Source organism: Chiloscyllium punctatum, chromosome 27 (assembly GCF_047496795.1).
Source record: "Chiloscyllium punctatum isolate Juve2018m chromosome 27, sChiPun1.3, whole genome shotgun sequence".
Lineage (NCBI taxonomy): Eukaryota > Metazoa > Chordata > Chondrichthyes > Orectolobiformes > Hemiscylliidae > Chiloscyllium > Chiloscyllium punctatum.
Genome location: NC_092765.1, coordinates 27533303 through 27553499, shown reverse-complemented (window position 1 = coordinate 27553499; position 20197 = coordinate 27533303). Strand labels below are relative to the sequence as shown.

The 20197-nt window shown below is 42.6% G+C and overlaps 1 protein-coding gene across 4 annotated transcripts in view; it reads right to left on the bottom strand.

Annotated features, from left to right (window-relative positions):
* LOC140453582 (claspin) overlaps positions 1–20197 on the bottom strand; it is a 63420-nt gene that overhangs the window by 11910 nt on the left and 31313 nt on the right. For all 4 annotated transcript variants that reach the window (XM_072548388.1, XM_072548389.1, XM_072548390.1 and 1 more), the window contains exons 21-24: positions 13198–13319; positions 12284–12411; positions 9429–9519; positions 9013–9092 (exon numbers count right to left, since the gene is read on the bottom strand). In XM_072548388.1, coding sequence (XP_072404489.1) covers positions 9013–9092; positions 9429–9519; positions 12284–12411; positions 13198–13319 — 421 coding nt within the window. The remainder of the gene's footprint in view (positions 1–9012; positions 9093–9428; positions 9520–12283; positions 12412–13197; positions 13320–20197) is intronic.

The following is a 20197-nucleotide window of genomic DNA, read 5'->3' as shown; positions in this document are numbered from 1 at the left end:
CAGTTCTTGCAAATGACATTAGTTTTGCTTGTTGTCTGTATATAGGGTCTTTCAAGTTCATTAGTTGCTTTATTGGTATGTTGGAGGGAATTGTGGGCCACCATGATAACAAGAGGTCTGAGTAGTTTAGCAGTCATTTCCAAGGTGTCTTTAATGTAGGGGAGAGAGGTTCAGGTTTCAGGACACGTTTTGCCTGCTTGTTTGGGTTTGTGCTGAGAAATCGGAGGACTGCGTTGAGTGGGTACCCATTCTTTTTGAATACACGGTATAGGTGATTTTCCTCTGCGCTGCAGTGTGGGGTGGCTCGTTGAAATAACATTCTAATGCAGCTTTGTTATGGGTATTGGGATGATTGCTTCTGTACTTCAGTATTTGGTCTGTATGGGCGGTTTTCCTGTAGACGCTGGTTTGAAGTTCCCCATTGGCTGTTTGCTCTCCTGTGACACCTAGGAATGGCAGTTTGTTGTTGTTTTCCTCTTCTTTAGTAAATTTTGTGCCAGTAAGGGTATTATTGATGGTCTTGAAGATTTCCTCTAATTTAATTTGCTTGGTGATGACAAAGGTATCATCCACGTAGCAGACCCAAAGTTTGCTTGGCAAAGCTGTTTGCTCAAATCTCTGCATTACTGCCTCTGCTAAGAACCCTGATATTGGCGATTCCATGAGTGTTCTGTTGGTTTGTCTGTTGGTTTTGTTATTGGAAGTATAGTGGGTGTTAAGGCAAAGGTCCAAAAGCTTGACGATGTTGCCCTTGTTGATGAAGTTGGTGGTGTTTAGTATGCATGCCTTTGGTTCTTCTAATAATGTAGTCAGTGTTTCCTTGACCAGGTTGATGTTAATGGATGTGAACAGGGCTGTTACGTCAAAGGAGACCATTATTTCATCCTCTTCTATCGTGGGGTCTTTGACGGTGTTCCAGAATTCATGGGTGGAATGGATGGTGTTGTGCGAGTCTTCTACTAAGTGTTTTAGTCTTTGGTGTTCCAGATAGAGAGACAATGAATCGGAGAGGAACTCCTGGTTTGTGAATTTTGGGTAATCTGTAGAGGTGGGGTGTGTTGGATCCGTCTGGTTTCAGTTTTTGGAAGTCTGTTTTATTTAATTTTCCAGATTTGAAGTTTTTTTTGAGTTGGGTTATGATTCAATTCTCTAGTTGTGGAGTCAAGTCTGTTGCCACCTGTTGGTAAATATCAGCATCTGCAAACAGTGCATTCGCTTTCTCAACGTAGTCTCTTTGGTTTACAATGACTGTCATAAGTCTTTTGTCTTCAGGTGGTGAACACCCGACCCCAAAACTAGAGAACAGAATCACAGCCCTCCTAAAAAAAACTTCAGAAATCTGCAGAATTAAATAAGACAGACTTGCAAAAAAATGAAATCAGACAGATCCAATACACCATGCTTCTACGGATTACCCAAAGTACACAAACCAGGAGCCCCCCTCAGAAGCATAGTCTCGCTACTGGAACACCAACATGCAGGTTAGCCAAGGAGCTACACCAAAGACTAAATCACTTAGTAGAAACTCACAACCCTCCATCCATTCCACCCAAGAATTCCTGAACACCAAAGACACTAAGATAGAAGAGAATGAAATAATGATCTCCTTTGACGCAACAGCCCTGTTCACATCCATCAACATCAATGAGGCCAAGGAAACACTGACTACCGTATTAAAAGAACCAAAGACACATACACCAAACACCAACTTCAACAAGGGCAAAAACGTCAAGCTCGTAGACTTACTCCTTACCACCCACTTCACTTCCAATAACAAAACCTACAGACAAATCAACGAAACACCCATGGGATCTCCGATATCAGGGTTCTGAGCAGAGGCAGTAATGCAGAGACCTGAGCAAACAGCTCTGCCAACCATCCAACCCAAACTTTGGGTCCACTACGTGGATGATACCTTTGTCATCACTAAACGAAACAAATTAGAGGAAACGTTCAAGATCATCAATAATACCCTTACTGGCATAAAATTCACTAAAGAGGAAAACCACAACAAACTGCCATTCCTAGATGTCAAGGTAGAACAAACAGCCAATAGGGAACTTCAAACCAGCGTCGACAGGAAAACAACTCATACAGACCAAATACTGAACTACAGAATCAATCATCCCAACACCTATAAATGAAGCTGCATCAGAACATTACTTCAACGAGCTACACACACTGCAGCACAGAGGAACGATGAAGAGCAGAGGAAAATCATAAGAGTATTCAAAAAGAAGGGTACCCAATCAACACAGTCCTCCGACTTCTCAGCAACAAACCCCAACAGGAGACAAAACAAGCCCAGAAACCACAACCACTCTCCCCTACATTAAAGACATCTTGGAAATGACTGCCAGACTACTCAGATCCCTTGGCATCATGGTAGTCCACAAACCCAACAACACACTAAAACAGCAGCTAATTAACTTGAAAGACCCCCATATAGACAACAAGCAAAACTAATGTCATTTACAAAATACCTTGCAAGAACTGTAATAAACATGACATTGGACAAACAGGCAAAGATCTAGCCACCAGGATACATTAACATCAACGAGCCATGACCCACTCACACTAGTATCCTTACACCCAGATGAAGGAGGACACCACTTTGACTGGGACAACACATCCATCCTAGGACAAGCCAAACAGAAACACGCTCGAGGATTCCTAGAAGTATGACATTCCAACCGGATCTCTATCAACATACATGTCGACTTGGACCCCATTCACCACCCTCAGAGAAAAAAAAGAAATATCACCACCACAGGAATGACATCACCAAGCTAAGGAAAACCAAACACAAATTAAAGCAGGACACTAACATCAATGCTTCACCAGAGATTCACTGATGATGTTACCGAGTATAGTGACAAAATGTCTGAAAACAAACCTACTCACTGAATGAGTAGTCCAGAGATGCAGGCTAATGTTTCAGACACGGGTTGGATGGCAGACAGTGAAATATAAAGTTTTTAAAAATCTGAAATGAAAAGCTAGCACAATGCAGACAATGCAACCACTGATTGATGATGATAAAATAACTGATTCACTTATGACTTTTAGGGAAGATAATCTATTGTCCTTATCTGGTCTGGCCTGAATATGAATTTATGAGAACAAAGAAAATTACACCACAGGAACAGGCCCTTCAGCTCCCAAGCCTGCGCTGATCAAGATCTTTTATCTGAATCTATCGCCTATTTTTGAAGGTTCTGTATCCCTCTGCTCCCTGCCCATTCATGTATCTATGTTTAGATAAATTTTAAATGACACTATTGTGCCTGCTTCTACCACCTCCGCTGACAATCCAGGCACCCAACACCCTCAACGTAAAGAACTTGCAATGCACATCTCCCCAAAACGTTTCCCCTCTTACCTTGAGGTTGTGACCCCTATTCTGGGAAAAAGCTTCTCGCTAACTACCTTGTCTATACCTCACATGATTCTGTTGATATCAATTAGGACCCCTCTCAACCTCCGTCTTTCTAATGAAAATAATCTAATCTACTGGGGGAGATACTAGATGAATATTTTGCATCAGTATTTACTGTGGAAAAGGATATGGAAAATATAGACTGTTTGGAAATAGATGGTGACATCTTGCAAAATGTCCAGATTATAGAGGAGGAAGTGCTGGATATCTTCAAACGGTTAAAAGTGGATAATTCCCCAGGACCTGATCAGGTGTACCCGAGAACTCTGTGGGAAGCGAGAGAAGTGATTGCTGGGCCTCTTGCTGAGATATTTGTATGATCGATAGTCATAGGTGAGGTGCAAGAAGACTGGAGGTTGGAAAACGTGGTGCCACTGTTTAAGAAGGGCGGTAAAGACAAGCCAAGAAACTATAGACCGGTGAGCCTAACCTCGGTGGTGGGCAAGTTGTTGGAGGGAACCCTGAGGGACAAGATGTACATGTATGTGGAAAGGCAAGGACTGATTCGGGATAGTCAACATGGCTTTTTACGTGGGAAATCATGTCTCACAAGAGTTTTTTGAAGTAACAAAGAAGATTGAGGAGGGCAGAGCAGTAGATTTGATCTATATGGACTTCAGTAAGGCGTTCGACAAGGTTCCCCATGGGAGACTGATTAGCAAGGTTAGAGCTCATGGAATACAAGGAGAACTAGCCATTTGGATACAGAACTGGCTCAAAGGTAGAAGACAGAGGGTGGTGGTGGAGGGTTGTTTTTCAGACTGGAGGCCTGTGACCAGTGAAGTGCCACAAGGATCGGTGCTGGGCCCTATGCCTTTTGTCATTTACATGAATGATTTGGAATGAGCATAAGAGGTACAGTTAGTAAGTTTGCAGATGACACCAAAATTGGAGGTTTAGTGGACAGCGAAGAGGGTTACCTCAGATTACAACAGGATCTGGATCAGATGGGCCAATGGGCTGAGAAGTGGCAGATGGAGTTTAATTCAGATCAATGCGAGGTGCTGCATTTTGGAAAAGCAAATCTTAGCAGGACTTGTACCCTTAATGGTAAGGTCCTAGGGAGTGTTGCTGAACAAAGACACCTTGGAGTGCAGGTTCATAGCTCCTTGAAAGTGGAGTCACAGGTAGATAGGATAGTGAAGGCGGCATTTGGTATGCTTTCCTTTATTGGTCAGAGTATTGAGTACAGGAGTTGGGAGGTCATATTGCGGCTGTACAGGACATTGATTAGGCCACTATTGGAATATTGCGTGCAATTCTGGTCTCCTTCCTATCGGAAAGCTGTTGTGAAACTTGAAAGGGTTCAGAAAAGATTTACAAGGATGTTGCCGAGGTTGGAGGATTTGAGCTACAGGGAGAGGCTGAACAGGCTGGGGCTGTTTTCCGTGGAGCGTTGGAAGCTGAGGGGAGACCTTGTACAGGTTTACAAAATTATGAGGTGCGTGGATAAGATAAATCGACAAAGTCTTTTCCCTGGGGTCGGGGAGTCCAGAACTAGAGGGCATAGGTTTAGGGTGGGAGGGGAAAGATATAAATGAGACCTAAGGGGCAACTTTTTCACACAGAGGGTGGTACGTGTATGGAATGAGCTGCCAAAGGATGCAGTGAAGGCTGGTACAATTGCAACAGGTGAAGCATTTGGATGGGTATACGAATAGGAAGGGTTTGGAGGGATGTGGGCCAGGTGCTGGGAGGTGGGACTAGATTGGGTTGGGATATCTGGTCGGCATGGACAGGTTGGACCGAAGGGTCTGTTTCCATGCTGTACATCTCTATGACTCTCCTCATAGTTAGCTCCCTCCATACCAGGTAACATCCTGGCGAACCTCCTCTGCATCCTCTCCAAAGCATCCACATCCTTTTGGTAATGTGATGACCAGAACCGTACGTAGAATCCCAAACATGGCCGAACCCAAGTCCTATACGACTGCAACATGACCTGCCAACTCTTGTACTCAATACCCCGTCTGATGAAGGAAAGCATGCTGTATGCCTTCTTGATCACTATCGACTTGCATTGCCACCTTGAGGGTACAATGGACCTGAACACCAGATCGCTCTGTACATTAATTTTCCCCAGGGCTTTTCCATTTACCGTATAGTTTACTCTTGAACTGGATCTTTCAAAATGCATCTTGTATTTGCCCGAATTGTATTCTATCTGCCATTTTTCCACCAGATTCTCCAATCTATCTATATTCTGCTGCATTCTTTAACAGTCCCCTTCATATTACAACTTTGCCAATCTTAGTGCCATCTGCAAACTTGTTAATCAGACCACCTATACCTTCCTCCAGATCATTTAGTATATCACAAAAAACAATGGTCCCAACTCTGATCCCTGTGGAACACCATTGGTCACAGTTCTCCATTTTGAGAAACTCCCTCCCACTACTACGGTCTGCCTCCTGTTGCCCAGTCAGTTCTCTATCCATCTAGCTAGTACACCCTGGACCCCATGCGACTTCACTTTCTCCATTAGCTTAATATGGGGAACCTTATCAAATGCCTTACTAAAGTCCATGTCTACGAGATCCATACCCTTCCCTCAATCAACTTTGTCACTTTCTCAAAGAATTCTATAAGTTGGTAAGACATGACTTTCCCTGCACAAAATCATGTTGCCTATAACTGATATGCCCATTTTCTTCCAAATGGGAATAGATCCTAATCCCTCAGTACCTTCTTCAGCAGCTTTCCTACCACTGATATAAGGCTCACTGGTCTATAATTACCTAGATTATCCCTGCTATCGTTCTTAAACAAGAGCACAACATTAGCAATGCTCCAGCCCTCTGGGACCTCACCAGTGCAAAGATATCTGTTAAGGCCCCAGATATTTCCTCTCTTGTTTCCCCTCAGTAACCTGGGACAGGTCTCATCTGGACCGGAGGACTTGTCCATCTTAATGCCTTTTAGAATACTCAACATTTCCTCCTTCACTATGCAGACTTGTCCTAGAGTAATCAAACATCTATCCCTAAGCTCAGCATCCATCACGCCCCTCTCCTCAGTGAATACCAATGCAAAGTATTCATTAAGAATCTCACCCTTTTCTGACTCCACGCATAAAACTTGGTCCTTGAGTGGGCCAACCCTTTCTCGAGTTACCCTCATGCTCCTTACATATGAACAAAAGGCTTCTTAGACCTCTTAATTCTTCATTTCAGATTGGTCCGAATTTCTAGATAATCTTCCAAAACTTTGTCTGTCTTCAGTCGCCTAGACCTTACATATGCATCCTTTTTCCTCTTAGCTAGTCTCACAACTTCATCTAGGTAAAAACAATGACTGCAGATGCTGAAAACCAGATTCTGGATTAGTGGTGCTGGAAGAGCACAGCAGTTCAGGCAGCATCCAACAAGCAGCGAAATCAACGTTTTGGGCAAAAGCCCTTCATCAGGAATAAAGGCAGCGAGCCTGAAGCGTGGAGAGATAAGCTAGAGGAGGGTGGGGGTGGGGAGAGAGTAGCATAGAGTACAATGGGTGAGTGGGGGAGGAGATGAAGGTGATAGGTCAAGGAGGAGAAGGTGGAGTGGATAGGTGGAAAAGAAGATAGGCAGGTCGGACAAGTCAAGGAGACAGTAACTGAGCTGGAAGTTTGAAACTAGGATGAGGTGGGGGAAGGGGAAATGAGGAAGCTGTTGAAGTCCACATTGATGCCCTGGGGTTGAAGTGTCCCGAGGTGGAAGATGAGGCGTTCTTCCTCCAGGCGTCGGGTGGTGAGGGAGCGGCAGTGAAGGAGGCCCAGGACCTCCATGTCCTCGGCAGAGTGGGAGGGGGAGTTGAAATGTTGGGCCACGGGGCGGTTTGGTTGATTGGTGCGGGTGTCCCAGAGATGTTCCCTAAAGCGCTCTGCTAGGAGGCGCCCAGTCTCCCCAATGTAGAGGAGACCACATCGGGAGCAACGGATACAATAAATGATATTGGTGGATGTGCAGGTGAAACTTTGATGGATGTGGAAGGCTCCTTTAGGGCCTTGGATAGAGGTGAGGGAGGAGGTGTGGGCACAGGTTCATCTGTCAATCATGGCTCCCCAATCTTGCCATTTCTATCCCTCATTTTCACAGGGACATGTCTGTCCTGCACTCTAATCAACCTCTTTTTAAAAGCCTCCCATATATCAAATGTCGATTTACCTTCAAACAACTGCTCCCAATCCACAGTCCCCAGCTCCTGCCAGATTTTGGTGTAGTTGGCATTCCACTCTTTTAGCACTCCTCTTTTAGGATCACTCTTGTCTTTGTCCATGAATATTCCAAAACCTAGGGAATTGCGAACACTATTTCCAAAGTAATCCCCTACTGAAACTTCAGCAACCTGGCCGGGCTCATTCCCCCATCACCAGGTCTAGGATGGACTATTTACATACTGCTCTAGAAAACACTCCAGGATGCTCCTTACAAATTCTGCTCCTTTTCGACCTCTAATACTAAGTGAATTCCAGTCAATGTTGGGAAAATTGAAGTCACCCATCATCACCATCCTGTTGCTCCTACATCTTTCCATAATCTGTGAACATATTTGTACCTCTCTCATGCTCACTGCTGGGAGGACAGTAGTACAGCCCCAACATTGTTACCGCACCCTTCCTATTTCTAAGCTCTACCCATATTGTCTCACTAGTCAAGTCCTCCATAGTGCCCTCCTTCAGCACAGCTGTGATATCTTCTCTGACCACTAATGCAACTACTATAGCCCTTTTATCTCCCTCTCTATTCCCCCCGAAGCATTGATATCCTGGGATATTTAGTTGCCAATCATGCTCTTCCCTCAACCAAGTCTCAGTAATACCAATAACATCATACTCTTAAGTACTAATCCAAGCCCTAAATTCATCTGCTTTACCTATTCCACATCTTGGATCAAAACAAATGCACCTCAAACCACCAGTCCCTTTGCGTTTATCATCTACTCCCTGCCTACTCTTCCCCTTAGTCATGCTGACTTCATTATCTAGGTCCTTACAGGCTTTAGTTATTACCTCCATGCTATCCACTGACCACCTCATTTGGTTCCCATCCCCGTCACATTAGTTTAAACCCTGCCCAAAATGGTTAACAAAAGCACCCTCAAGGACATTGGTTCCAGTCTGGCCCAGGTGTAGATCGCCCCATTTGTAATAGCTCCATCTTCCCCAGACCCGGTCGCAATATTCCAAAATTCTGAACCCCTCCCTCCCGCGCACTCTCTCGAGCCATGCATTCATCCTGGCTACAATATGGTTCACTCATTATTGCCATCTGAAATGTTCCTAACAATGCACTCAGTTCAGGCAAAATTAGGTTTAGTCAATAAGGGCTAGCCCAGCTAGCGAGGCCCACATTCCATAAATAATAAAAGAAGTAGTGTTCAAAAATCTGAAGTAATTCTACAAAACTTAAAGTGTTACTTTTTATTTCAAAGTAATGGAATGCTTCATTTGATCACAAACTTGTAACAGTGTTTTGAAATGGAAATATCAAACGGTTTTACAAACTCTGATCCCTTTTCTTGCCTCCCATTTTTGAAATACTTGAAACGGGGAGCACTCTTCTTTTCAGGCAACCAATTCAATAATGATCACATACCCGAAGGACAGATGATTTCTGGGGCTTGTGTCCAACCAATTCCTGTTGCTTTTTCTCTGAAACTACTTCCATGGAGATACCTGCAAACCCAGATAGAGCAATCATTAGATTGAGTCTTCTCCAATACTTTTTGCTTTACACCAAGTAAACCCAAATAGTTGAACATCTGTTCTACATTTAGTGGCACCATCTCAACCTTGTTCAACTGGACAAGTGTCCAGTAAGTTTTCACATACATTTCTGATAAAATAAAATCTGGTGCAATTGTGACATAGGTCTATCTAAATCACATTTAAGCACATATTGACGTTGGTTTGATTTGTAAAATGGCACTTAGTCTTCATCTCTTCTCCAAGATCAGAAAACATTTCCTGGTAAGTTCAAAAATTGCTCTGAAGAACATTGATTACACAGACCTTTCTGTAAAGTTTTCACGGTAATTTTCTTTGCCAGTTTCATGAATTGACTATCTTCACCAACTTCCTCTTCACTACCTGCATCCTGTGACTAGACCAAAAGTGAGATAGATTATACTTCAATCTGAAGAAATCCAATAGAAAATTACACCATAAATCAAAACTGGAAAGGTTCAAAAATATATTTTAGAATCAGCATGTAAAAGTAAAGTATGTCCGGATCAAAACTTTTTGTGCAACTTCAGTGAAGAGGAAACTTCTTATTGGTCTCAAAAGGCAGATGTTTTCAATGATATTTAAAATAAAATAACACTTCCTTGGTTGTTATAATTTTTCATATCACCTTGCCTCTACCTCAGCCCAGAAAGAAAGGCTGATAGGTTACAAACTGAGTGACTAAATTTAATCAAGAGTATCATGAAGAAGGAAGAAAGTGTAAACAAGTTCCCTATTTTTCAAGCTAGATCACTCTCCAATTAAAATGTAGTTTACCAGGATCTACTGCAGTGAGGAATCAATCATGAGGTTATTTTAAGGAAAAATGGGCTAGTTTATTACCTACCAACTGAAAAAATAAAGTAGTAGCATCAAGCACACCACCTTTGGACAGTTGAACATAGACAAGTGGTCATGACATCCATTTCCAGCATTCAATGAGAATGCAACATCAATCTCCAATAGTTACGGTGCTATATTCAGTTCAGCGATATGGGAAGAGCTTATTAGAAGGTTTTCTGGAGGCTACTAAAAGCATTTCTGTGCATACTGTTTAGTGGGACAGAAAGATTAGAGTTCCATTTTGGAATGACTTTTAGCAATATTCCAGGGCGGCACGGTGGCACAGTGGTTAGCACTGCTGCCTCACAGCGCTGGAGACCCGGGTTCAATTCCCGCCTCAGGCGACTGACTGTGTGGAGTTTGCACGTTCTCCGTGTCTGCATGGGTTTTCTCCGGGTGCTCCGGTTTCCTCCCACAGTCCAAAGATGCGCAGGTCAGGTGAATTGGCAATGCTAAATTGCCCGTAGTGTTAGGTAAGGGGTAGATGTGGATGTAGGGGTATGGATGGGTTACGCTTCGGCGGGGCGGTGTGGACTTGTTGGGCCGAAGGGCCTGTTTCCACAATATAAGTAATCTAATCTAATCTAAAAAGTAGCCCACACTGTTGACTGTGTACATTCAGGACTCAGAAGATGCCCTGTAGAGCCTCAGGAAGTGGGAATGTTGTAAGCATTTTCTCATTGTGTGTTAGGCAAAGCTTCAAGGGCTCAAATGATGATTGCGAGCATTAATACTTCAGTATAGTGGACAGAGTGAGAGCCCACAAGCCGTATTTGCTGCACATATCTGAGCAAAATTAGAACTCAGGGAAAATACAGAAATGCATCTGGGCTGGTGAAGCATTGAGTTATGCTTGCAAATGAGGCCTGGAGTGCAATTTTGAAGTATGGGGAAGACCTAGGGAAAGATTTTGATTAACCAGAACAGGGGCAGGCCATGATGAAATTTCTTCACAAGCAACTCCAAGGAGAGATCAGCAAAGTGAAGGAATCTACTGTCTTGTGAAGTTTAATTAGACTTAATAACCCACCGTGGTATTGATATCTGAGTGTGAGTGGCTGAGAAATCCATGAGGTTTATTGTGATTGCATTTGCTATGAGTGTCGCAGTCAAAAAAACATTGCCAGTTTTCTGTCACAAGCAGTTGCTTGAAATACAAGTTTATGTATTGAATTCATTGTTTCCTAGTTTGATAATTACAGGTGGTAGTTCCATCTTAAACATATGAACAATCCCAGAAGCATAAACAGAAGCAGGCAATGAGGATCTACTTGTGCCTGGGAGAGACTCTTGCTGGATGGTTTCCTTGCCTTTGGATAAAATATTGAGTTTAGCTACACTCTTTTGTCTAACACATACTGTGACCTGATCACTGTGGTCAGGTGATGCATGTGGTCATGTTAAGACTGTTTTCAGTTCCTTTCTTAGAAAAAACACATTGTACACCAAAATCCCAAGTATTAATTCAGATAATAAAATTCAAAAATCAATTGGCCATATTTCACATACTGTGCTGAAAGTCAGAAGGACATTTGCTTTCCCAGCAATTGCTGAATTTAATTTCCTAGAGAGGCATCGTGAGCAGCACTTAACTCACTAAATAGTATGCATAAGGCAGATCTGTGTAGAAGATTCTAGATTATAAGGCAGCTACATTGGATAGAAATTCTGACTGTCGAACACAGCAAAATGGCCAGGTGTATCTCATATCGCAAATGGCAGTAATACGATCAAATAAGCAAGAATTCCTTCTTGCTTTGACATGTTGACTAAGTAAAGTGATAGTCGACTCAGCAGCAAAAACAGAAATTGCCAGAGAAACTTAGCATCTATGGAGACAAAGCAGAGCTTGACATTGAGTTCAGTGACTCTTCTTTGAACTAGTAGAGTTAGGAAAAAGTGGTATATATGCAAGAGAGAGAGAGCGCAAGTGAGGGAGAACAGCAGTTAGGCAGACAAAGGATAGATAATAGTAGGCCATATGGTATTTATAGTAAGCCATAAATCACTCCAACCCACTTTTGGGGTCCAGAGGATACCTGATACATGAACATGTTTGCAAATGATCAGTATTTTTGGAGTCCAACTCACATCCATCAATGGATCTTTTAAAAAAAACTATGTTGCTTAGTTAGCCTGCTAGAAAGTCTGATCTTAATTTTAAAATGTGGCAATATTGAAGTAAATCATACAGCAAACATGTTCTAAGAGGCAAAAGCATTAATACTTTAGCACCTTATATTAACATCAAGTGTACCCAATTGATGTACCAAAACCAGCTAGTGTGCAAGAATCACCTGCTCACGAAACCACTGCTCACGTTCAAATCGATCTTTTCGCCATTTTACTTCTGCGTCATCCACTTCCTCTTCTTCTGGTTCATCCTCAGAATCTCCATGAAACAAGTCAATCTGTGAGGAATCATCTGAAATAAAACACATTTATCGTCCTCAAAATAAAGCTGATTTTCAATTCAAATCAGGAGGAATATTTAATTCACCTCCTGCTTCTTTCTTCAGCTGTCTTTCAGTGAAGTCTTCATTGTCTGCACACAATAGTACAAATAATAATCCACTGGAGAATGGAGCAAGAACATCTTGCCAATGGTTAGAGTCATACAGCAGTTCATTCCACATACAAACCACTGTGTTAAAAAAGTTGCCCCTCGTGTCCTTTTTAAATCTTTCTTTTCTCACCCTAAAAGTATGCCCCCTAGTTTTGAAACCTCCCACCTTCGGGAAAAGACATTTGCTATTCACCGTATCCATGCCTTTCATGATTTTATAAACCTCGATAAGGATACCCATCAACCTCCTACACTCCAGTGACAGAAGTCCCAGCCTATCCAGTCTACTTCCATAATTCAAACCCCTTACTCCCAACAACATCCTGGTAAATCTTCTCTGGACTTTCTCCTGTTTAATAATATCCTTTCTTTCTATAAGGTGGTGACCAGGACTGCACATAGTACTCCAGAAGAGATCTCACCAAAATCCTGTACAATCTCAACATGACATCCCTACTCTTGCGTTCATTGCTCAGACCTTGAAATGTAAGTGTGCTAAACACCTTCTTAACCATGTCTACCTCTGACACAAATTTCAAATAATTATGTACCTGAATTCTGAGACCTGTCTGTTCTATACTACCCAATTCAGGTAATAAGAGGCTTTGGTCTATGTAAATGAATTTGACATTTGGAAAAACATACCAATATTTTTCCAACGGAACTTCCGTGCACGACCTGGGCCATCACTGTGCAGGTCCCCATCAGCTAGGTAATGTTCTTGATAAAGACGCAACTTCCGTTTATCCTCATCCATCAAAGCTTTCCTGCAGGTTGTTGGGTCATGGAATAAAAAAAAAGCAATCAGTGGTGCTTGCTTACAGTTGCAAACATTTAAAGGGATATTTTCAAATGTATAGAAAAGATACGCTCCAACAAATAAGAAAAATTCTGAAGGATAGACCCGCTATGTGATTTGCTAAAAAGTCAAAGGTAACAGCAAGCTCAAAGATATAATTGTGCAAAAAAAAAGTTAGCCAAAAAGATAAAAACATGAAAACTGTTAACCAAGATTACTACCAGTGCCACAAGCTAGTCAGAGTAAAAACAGTAGGATATATAGGACGCATATGTTGCGGAAGATAGTGCGAGGGGGAAGAATTCAGATTCATGGGGCATCGAGACTGGTTCTGGGGGGAGGTAGGACCTGTACAAATTGGATGGATTACACCTGGCAGGACTGGGACTAATGTCTTTTCAGGGGTACTTGGTAGAATGGTTGGGGAGGGTTTAAACTAGTGTGGCAGAGGATGGGAACCAGAGGAGTAGGACAGTAGATGCAGGAATTAATGGAGACGCAGAAACCAGAGCAAACATGACGAAGAACAAGCAGAGAAATGCTGCTGAAAAAAAGCAGGGGAGGTGGTCTGAAATGCTTATATTTCAACGCAAGAGGTACTATTGGCAAGCTGGATGAACCCAGAGCATTGATTAGTACTTGGAACTATGACATTATCGCAATTACGGAGACTTGGTTGAAAGAGGACTGGCAGCTGAAAGTCCCAGTATTTAGATGTAACAGGTATGTCAGAAAGGGCTGTAAGAGGGATGGGGGAAGTATCTTTCAGCTATACTGAGGGAGAATACATCAGAGGACTCATGCAGCAAGGCAGTATGGGTAAAACTCAGGAACACGAAAAGGCGAAATCACAAAGCTGGGGGTATACTATAGGCCTCCCAACAGCCAGTGGGCGATAGAGGAGGGACTGTCAGCAGATTTCAGAACTTTGTAAAAACAGTAGGGTTGTTCTGGTGGGTGATTTTAATTTCCCCTGCATCAACTAGGACATCATGCCAGAGGCTTGGATGGATTGGAATTTGTAAGGACCATTCGGGACGATTTCTTGACAGTATGTAATCAGTCCAACCACAAAAGAGGTTACATTGGACCTGGTTTTGGGAAATCAGCCTGGCCAGGTAAATGAAGTTTCAGTGGGAGAGCATTTCAGGCGCGGTGACCGTAATAATGAGTTTTAAGATACTCATTGATAGGGATAACAGCAGTCTTTGGGTTAAATTGGGACAAGGCAAGCTATAACGATATTAGGCAGAACCTGCAGAATGTTGATTGGAAGTGGATGTTTGAGGGCAAATCCACATTTGACATGTGGGAGTATTTCAATTGGCAGTAAATAAGAGTTCAGGAGCAGCACATTCCTGCGAGAATGAAGGACAGATATGGCAAGTTATATCAACCTTGGATGACCAGGGATGTTATGGCCTTGGTCAAAACGAGAAAGGAAGTATACATAAAGTCGCAGTTCATCTGATGAAGGACTGGCGCTCCGAAAGCTAGTGTGCTTCCAATTAAACCTGTTGGACTATAACCTGGTGTTGTGTGACTTTTTAAACTTTGTACATAAGCTCGAGGGGGATGGGAACTGACAAATCCCTTGAAATATAAAGAAAGGAGGAAAGAACTTAAACAAGAAATTGTAAGGGTGAAAAGGGGTCATGGAAAGTCATTGGCAAACAGGATTAAGGAGAATTCCCAAGGCTTTTTAAACATATATAAAAAGCAAGAGGGTAGCAAGGGGAAGGGTTGACCCACTCAAGGACAAAGGAGGAAATCTGCATATGGAGCCAGAAGTGGTAGGTAAGGTCTTAAAGGAAAACGGTGTGCCGATATTCAGCAAAGAGAAGGAACTTGTGGAGGATGTTCTCAGGGAGGGGAGTGTCAAATTTTGAAGCCAAGTTGCTATTCAAAGGGAAGAGGTGTTGTGTGTCTAAAAAGGATTAAGGTAGATAAGTCCCCAGGGTCCTGATGAGATCTATCCCAGAATACTGAGGGAGGGAAGAGAACAAATAGCTGGAGCATTGACAGACATTGTTGTATCCTCTTTGGCCATAGGTGAGGTCCCAGATGATTGGAGAATAATCAATGTTGTTCCATTATTCAAGGAGGGTCACGGGAATAATTCAGCAATTTACAGGCCTGTCAGCCTTACGTCAGTGGTAGGGAAATTAACAGAAAAAATTCTCAGGGACAAGATCTATAAGCATTTAGAAGCAAATAGACTTATTAGTGACAGACAACACGGTTTTATGCAGGGGAGGTCATGCCTCGTTAACTTGATAGTGTTTTTTGAGGAGGTGATGAAGATGATTGAGGAAAAAGTGGCTATTTTGTCTACATGGATTTCAGTAAAGTCTTTGACAAGGTTCCTCAAAAGGTGAAGTCACATGGTATTGGGGTGAGCTGGCAAGATGGACACAGAATGGCTTTGTCAGAGGAGACAGGGTAGTGGCGGAAGGACGCTTTTCAGAATGGAGGGCTGTGACTAGTGGTGTTCCACAGGGATCAGTGCTGGGACCTCTGCTGTTCATGATCTACATAGAGTCATAGAAATGTACAGCATGGAAACATACCCTTTGGTCCAACCCGTCCATGCTGACCAGATATCCCAACCCAATCTAGTCCCACCTGCCAGTACCCAGCTCATATCCCTCCAAACCCTTCCTATTCATATACCTATCCAAATGTTTCAATTGTACCAGCCTCCACACTTTCTCTGGCAGCTCATTCCATACACATACCACCCTCTGCGTCTCTTTTATATCTTTCCCCTCACCCTAAACCTATACCCTCTAGTTCTGGTCTCCCCGACCCCAGGGAAAAGACTTTGCCTATTTATCCTATCCATACCCCTCAGGATTTTGTAAACCTCTATGATGTCACCCCTCAGCCTCCGACGCTCGAGGGAAAACAGCCCCATCCTGTTCAGCCTCTCCCTGTAGCTCAGATCCTCCAACTCTGGCAACATCCTTGAAAGGGTTCAGAAAAGATTTACAAGTTTCACAACAGCTTTCCGATAGGAAGGAGACCAGAATTGCACATAATATTCCAATAGTGGCCTAACCAATGTCCTGTACAGTCGCAACATGACCTCCCAACTCCTGTATTCAATACTCTGACCAATAAAGGAAAGCATACCAAATGCCGCCTTCACTATCCTATCTACCTGTGACTCCACTTTCAAGGAGCTATGAACCTGCACTCCAAGGTGTCTTTGTTCAGCAACACTCCCTAGGACCTTACCATTAAGGGTACAAGTCCTGCTAAGATTTGCTTTTCCAAAATGCAGCACCTCGCATTGATCTGAATTAAACTCCATCTGCCACTTCTCAGCCCATTGGCCCATCTGATCCAGATCCTGTTGTAATCTGAGGTAACCCTCTTCGCTGTCCACTAAACCTCCAATTTTGGTGTCATCTGCAAACTTACTAACTGTACCTCTTATGCTCACATCCAAATCATTCATGTAAATGACAGAGTAGAGGACCTAGCACCAATCCTTGTGGCACTCCACTGGTCACAGCCTCCGGTCTGAAAAACAACCCTCCACCACCACCCTCTGTCTTCTATCTTCTAGCCATTTGGATACAGAACTGGCTCATTCTCCTTGTATTCCATGAGATCTAACCTTGCTAATCAGTCTCCCATGGGTAACCTTGTCTATTACCTTAGTGAAGTTCATAAAGATCAAATCTACTGCTCTGCCTTTATTCATCTTCTTTGTTACTTCTTCAAAAAACTCAATCAAGTTTATGAGACATGATGTCCCATACAAAGCCATGTTGACATCCCTAATCAGTCCTTGCCTTTCCAAATACATGTACATCCTGTCCCTCAGGATTCCCTCCAACAACTTGCCCACCACTGAGGTCAGGCTCACAAGTCTATAGTTCCCTGGCTTGTCTTTACCACCCTTCTTAAACAGTGGCACCACGTTTGCCAACCTCCAGTCTTCCAGCACCTCACCTGTGACTATCGATGATACAAATATCTCAGCAAGAGGCCCAGCAAATCACTTCTCTAGCTTCCCACAGACTTCTCGTGTACACCTGATCAGGTCCTGGGGATTTATCCACCTTTAACCATTTCAAGACATCCAGCACTTCCTCCTCTTTAATCTGGACATTTTGCAAGATGTCATTATCTATTTCCCTACAGTCTATATCTTCCATATCCTTTACCACAGTAAACACTGATGCAAAATATTCATTTCGTATCTCCCCCATTTTCTGTGGCTCCACACAAAGGCTGCCTTGATGATCTTGGAGGGGCCCTATTCTCTCCCTAGTTACCCTTTTGTCCTTAATGTATTTGTAAAAACCCTTTGGATTCTCCTTAATTCTATTTGCCAAAGCTATCTCATACCCCCTTTTTGCCCTCCTGATTTCCCTCTTAAGTATATCCCTACTTTCTTTATACTCTAAAGGATTCACTCGATCTATCCTGTCTATACCTGACATATGCTTCCTTCTTTTTCTTAACCAAACCCTCAATTTCTTTAGTCATCCAGCATTACCTATACCTTCCAGCCTTTCCTTTCACCCTAACAGGTATATACTTTCTCTGGATTCTCGTTATCTCATTTCTGAAGGCTTCCCATTTTCCAGCCGTCCCTTTACCTGCGAACATCTGCCCCCAATCAGCTTTCGAAAGTTCTTGCCTAATACCATCAAAGTTGTCCTTTCTCCAACTTAGAACTTCAACTTTTAGATCTGGTCTATCCTTTTCCATCACTATTTTAAAACGAACAGAATTATGGTCGCTGGCCCCAAAGTGCTCCTCCACTGACACCTCAGTCACATGCCCTGCCTTATTTCCCAAGAGTAGGTCAAGTTTTGCATCTTCTCTAGTAGGTACATCCACAGACTGAATCAGAAAATTGTCTTGTATACACTGAACACATTCCTCTCTATCTAAACCTTTAACTTAGAGGAAAGCATAGCTGGTATAATTAGTAAATTTGCAGACTATACAAAGATTGGTGGAGTTGCAGATAATGAGGAGGATTATTAGATGATACATTAGGATAGAAGTCAGTTGGAGGCAGGGGCAGAAAATGGCAGATGGAGTTTAATCCCGTCAAATATAAAAGGGGAGCATTTTGGAAGTCAAGTAGAGGCAGAAGCATTAGGAGTATTGATATACAGACAGCACTGGGTGTGCAGGTTCACAGATCGCTGAAGGTGGCAGCACAGGTGGATAAAAGGTAGTAAAAAAGGCCAAAAGCATGCTTGCCTTCATTGGATGGGGCACTGAGTCTAAGTTATGCTGTAGCTTTAATAGAACTTCGGCCGCACTTGAAATATTGCAGACAGTTCTGATCACCACACTCCCAGAAGGATGTGGGTGCTTTGGAGAAGGTACGGAAAAGGTTTTCCAGAATGTCACCTGATATGGGGATTTTAGCTATAAAAAAGATTGGAAAAACTGGTTTTGTATTCACTGGAATATAAGAGCTCGGGGATGACCCGACAGAATTTTACAAGATTATGAATGGCATGGATACAGTGGAAAGTATAACACTTTCCTAGGGTGAAGGGGTCAATGACTAGGGGACACAGATTCAAGGTGCGCGGGGATGGATAAAATTTTAAAAGAAATGTGTGGGGCAAGTTTTCCACACAAACAGTAATGAGTGCCTGAAATGAGCAGCCAGAGGTGGTGGTGGTGGTGGAAGCAGACACAATAGCAGCATTCAGGAAGCACTTGGACAAATACATGAGTAGGGGAAGGGAATAGAGGGATATGGATCCTGTAAGTGAAGACAGTTTTAATATGGAACAAGGACATAAATGTGTCGGTACAGGCTTGGGAGGGCCAAAGTCCTTTACGTGTGCTGCATTGCTCTTTGTTCTTTGTTGGTCTTTTAGGGAAAAAAAAAAAGAGAACTAGTACTGGAAGATAAAGAGATGGTAGACAAATTGAACAGACTGTTGGTCTACCTTGCCAATAGTTCTGAATCAGGAGTGGAAGGGAGAAGGATCAAGAAAATTACAATGATCAAGGAAGCATCACTAAGTAAATTTGTTGGAATTGCGAGCTGACAGGTTCCCTGATCCTGATGATTTCATCCTAGGGTCTTAAACGTAGCTGCTAGTGAAATCGTTGATGCATTGGTTTTAATTTCCCAAAACTTATTATATTCAGGGAAGGTTCATTTAGATTGAAAAAGGCAGGGATGCAGAAACAGCAAACTACAGGCTGAACATTCATTTTAGGGAAAATGTTAGAAGTTATTATTAACGATGTGCTGGGGTGGGGGGGGTGGATGCTTAAGTCATGCAGGGCATTGGTGAAACCATTGTCTGAACTGTGCAGTACTAGTTACCGTACGTAGTTAAGATGTTAAGCAGTACAGAAAACCTTTACTGAACTAATGCCTGGAATACATGGATTGTCTTGAGGAAAGGTTAGACAAGCTAGGTCTGCACCCTGTGAAGCTTAGAAGTCAGAGGTGACTTAACTGAAAAATAAAAAAGTGAATTTGACCAGATCAATGTGGAAAAGACGTTTCCTTTTGAGAGAGAATGTAGAACTACATGACCCTCTAGTTTAAAACTAGAGGGTCATTCATTTAAGTCAGACATGAGGATATTGTGTGTCTTTGGTATTGCCTTTCTCAAAAAGCAAAGACAACAAAACCTTTAAGATGGATGCATTCTTGATATCTAAGTGGGTGAAAGATTAAATTGGGAACGTGTAGGAATGTAGAGTAGAGTATAAAATCAGATCAGCACATTCTGATTGAATGGTGGAGCAATTTCAACAGGCTGAAGGGTCTACGCTTTATGTGATAACATAATTCTTTTGGGACAACAAAGTAGGAATCAACAGCAAATTCAATCTTGG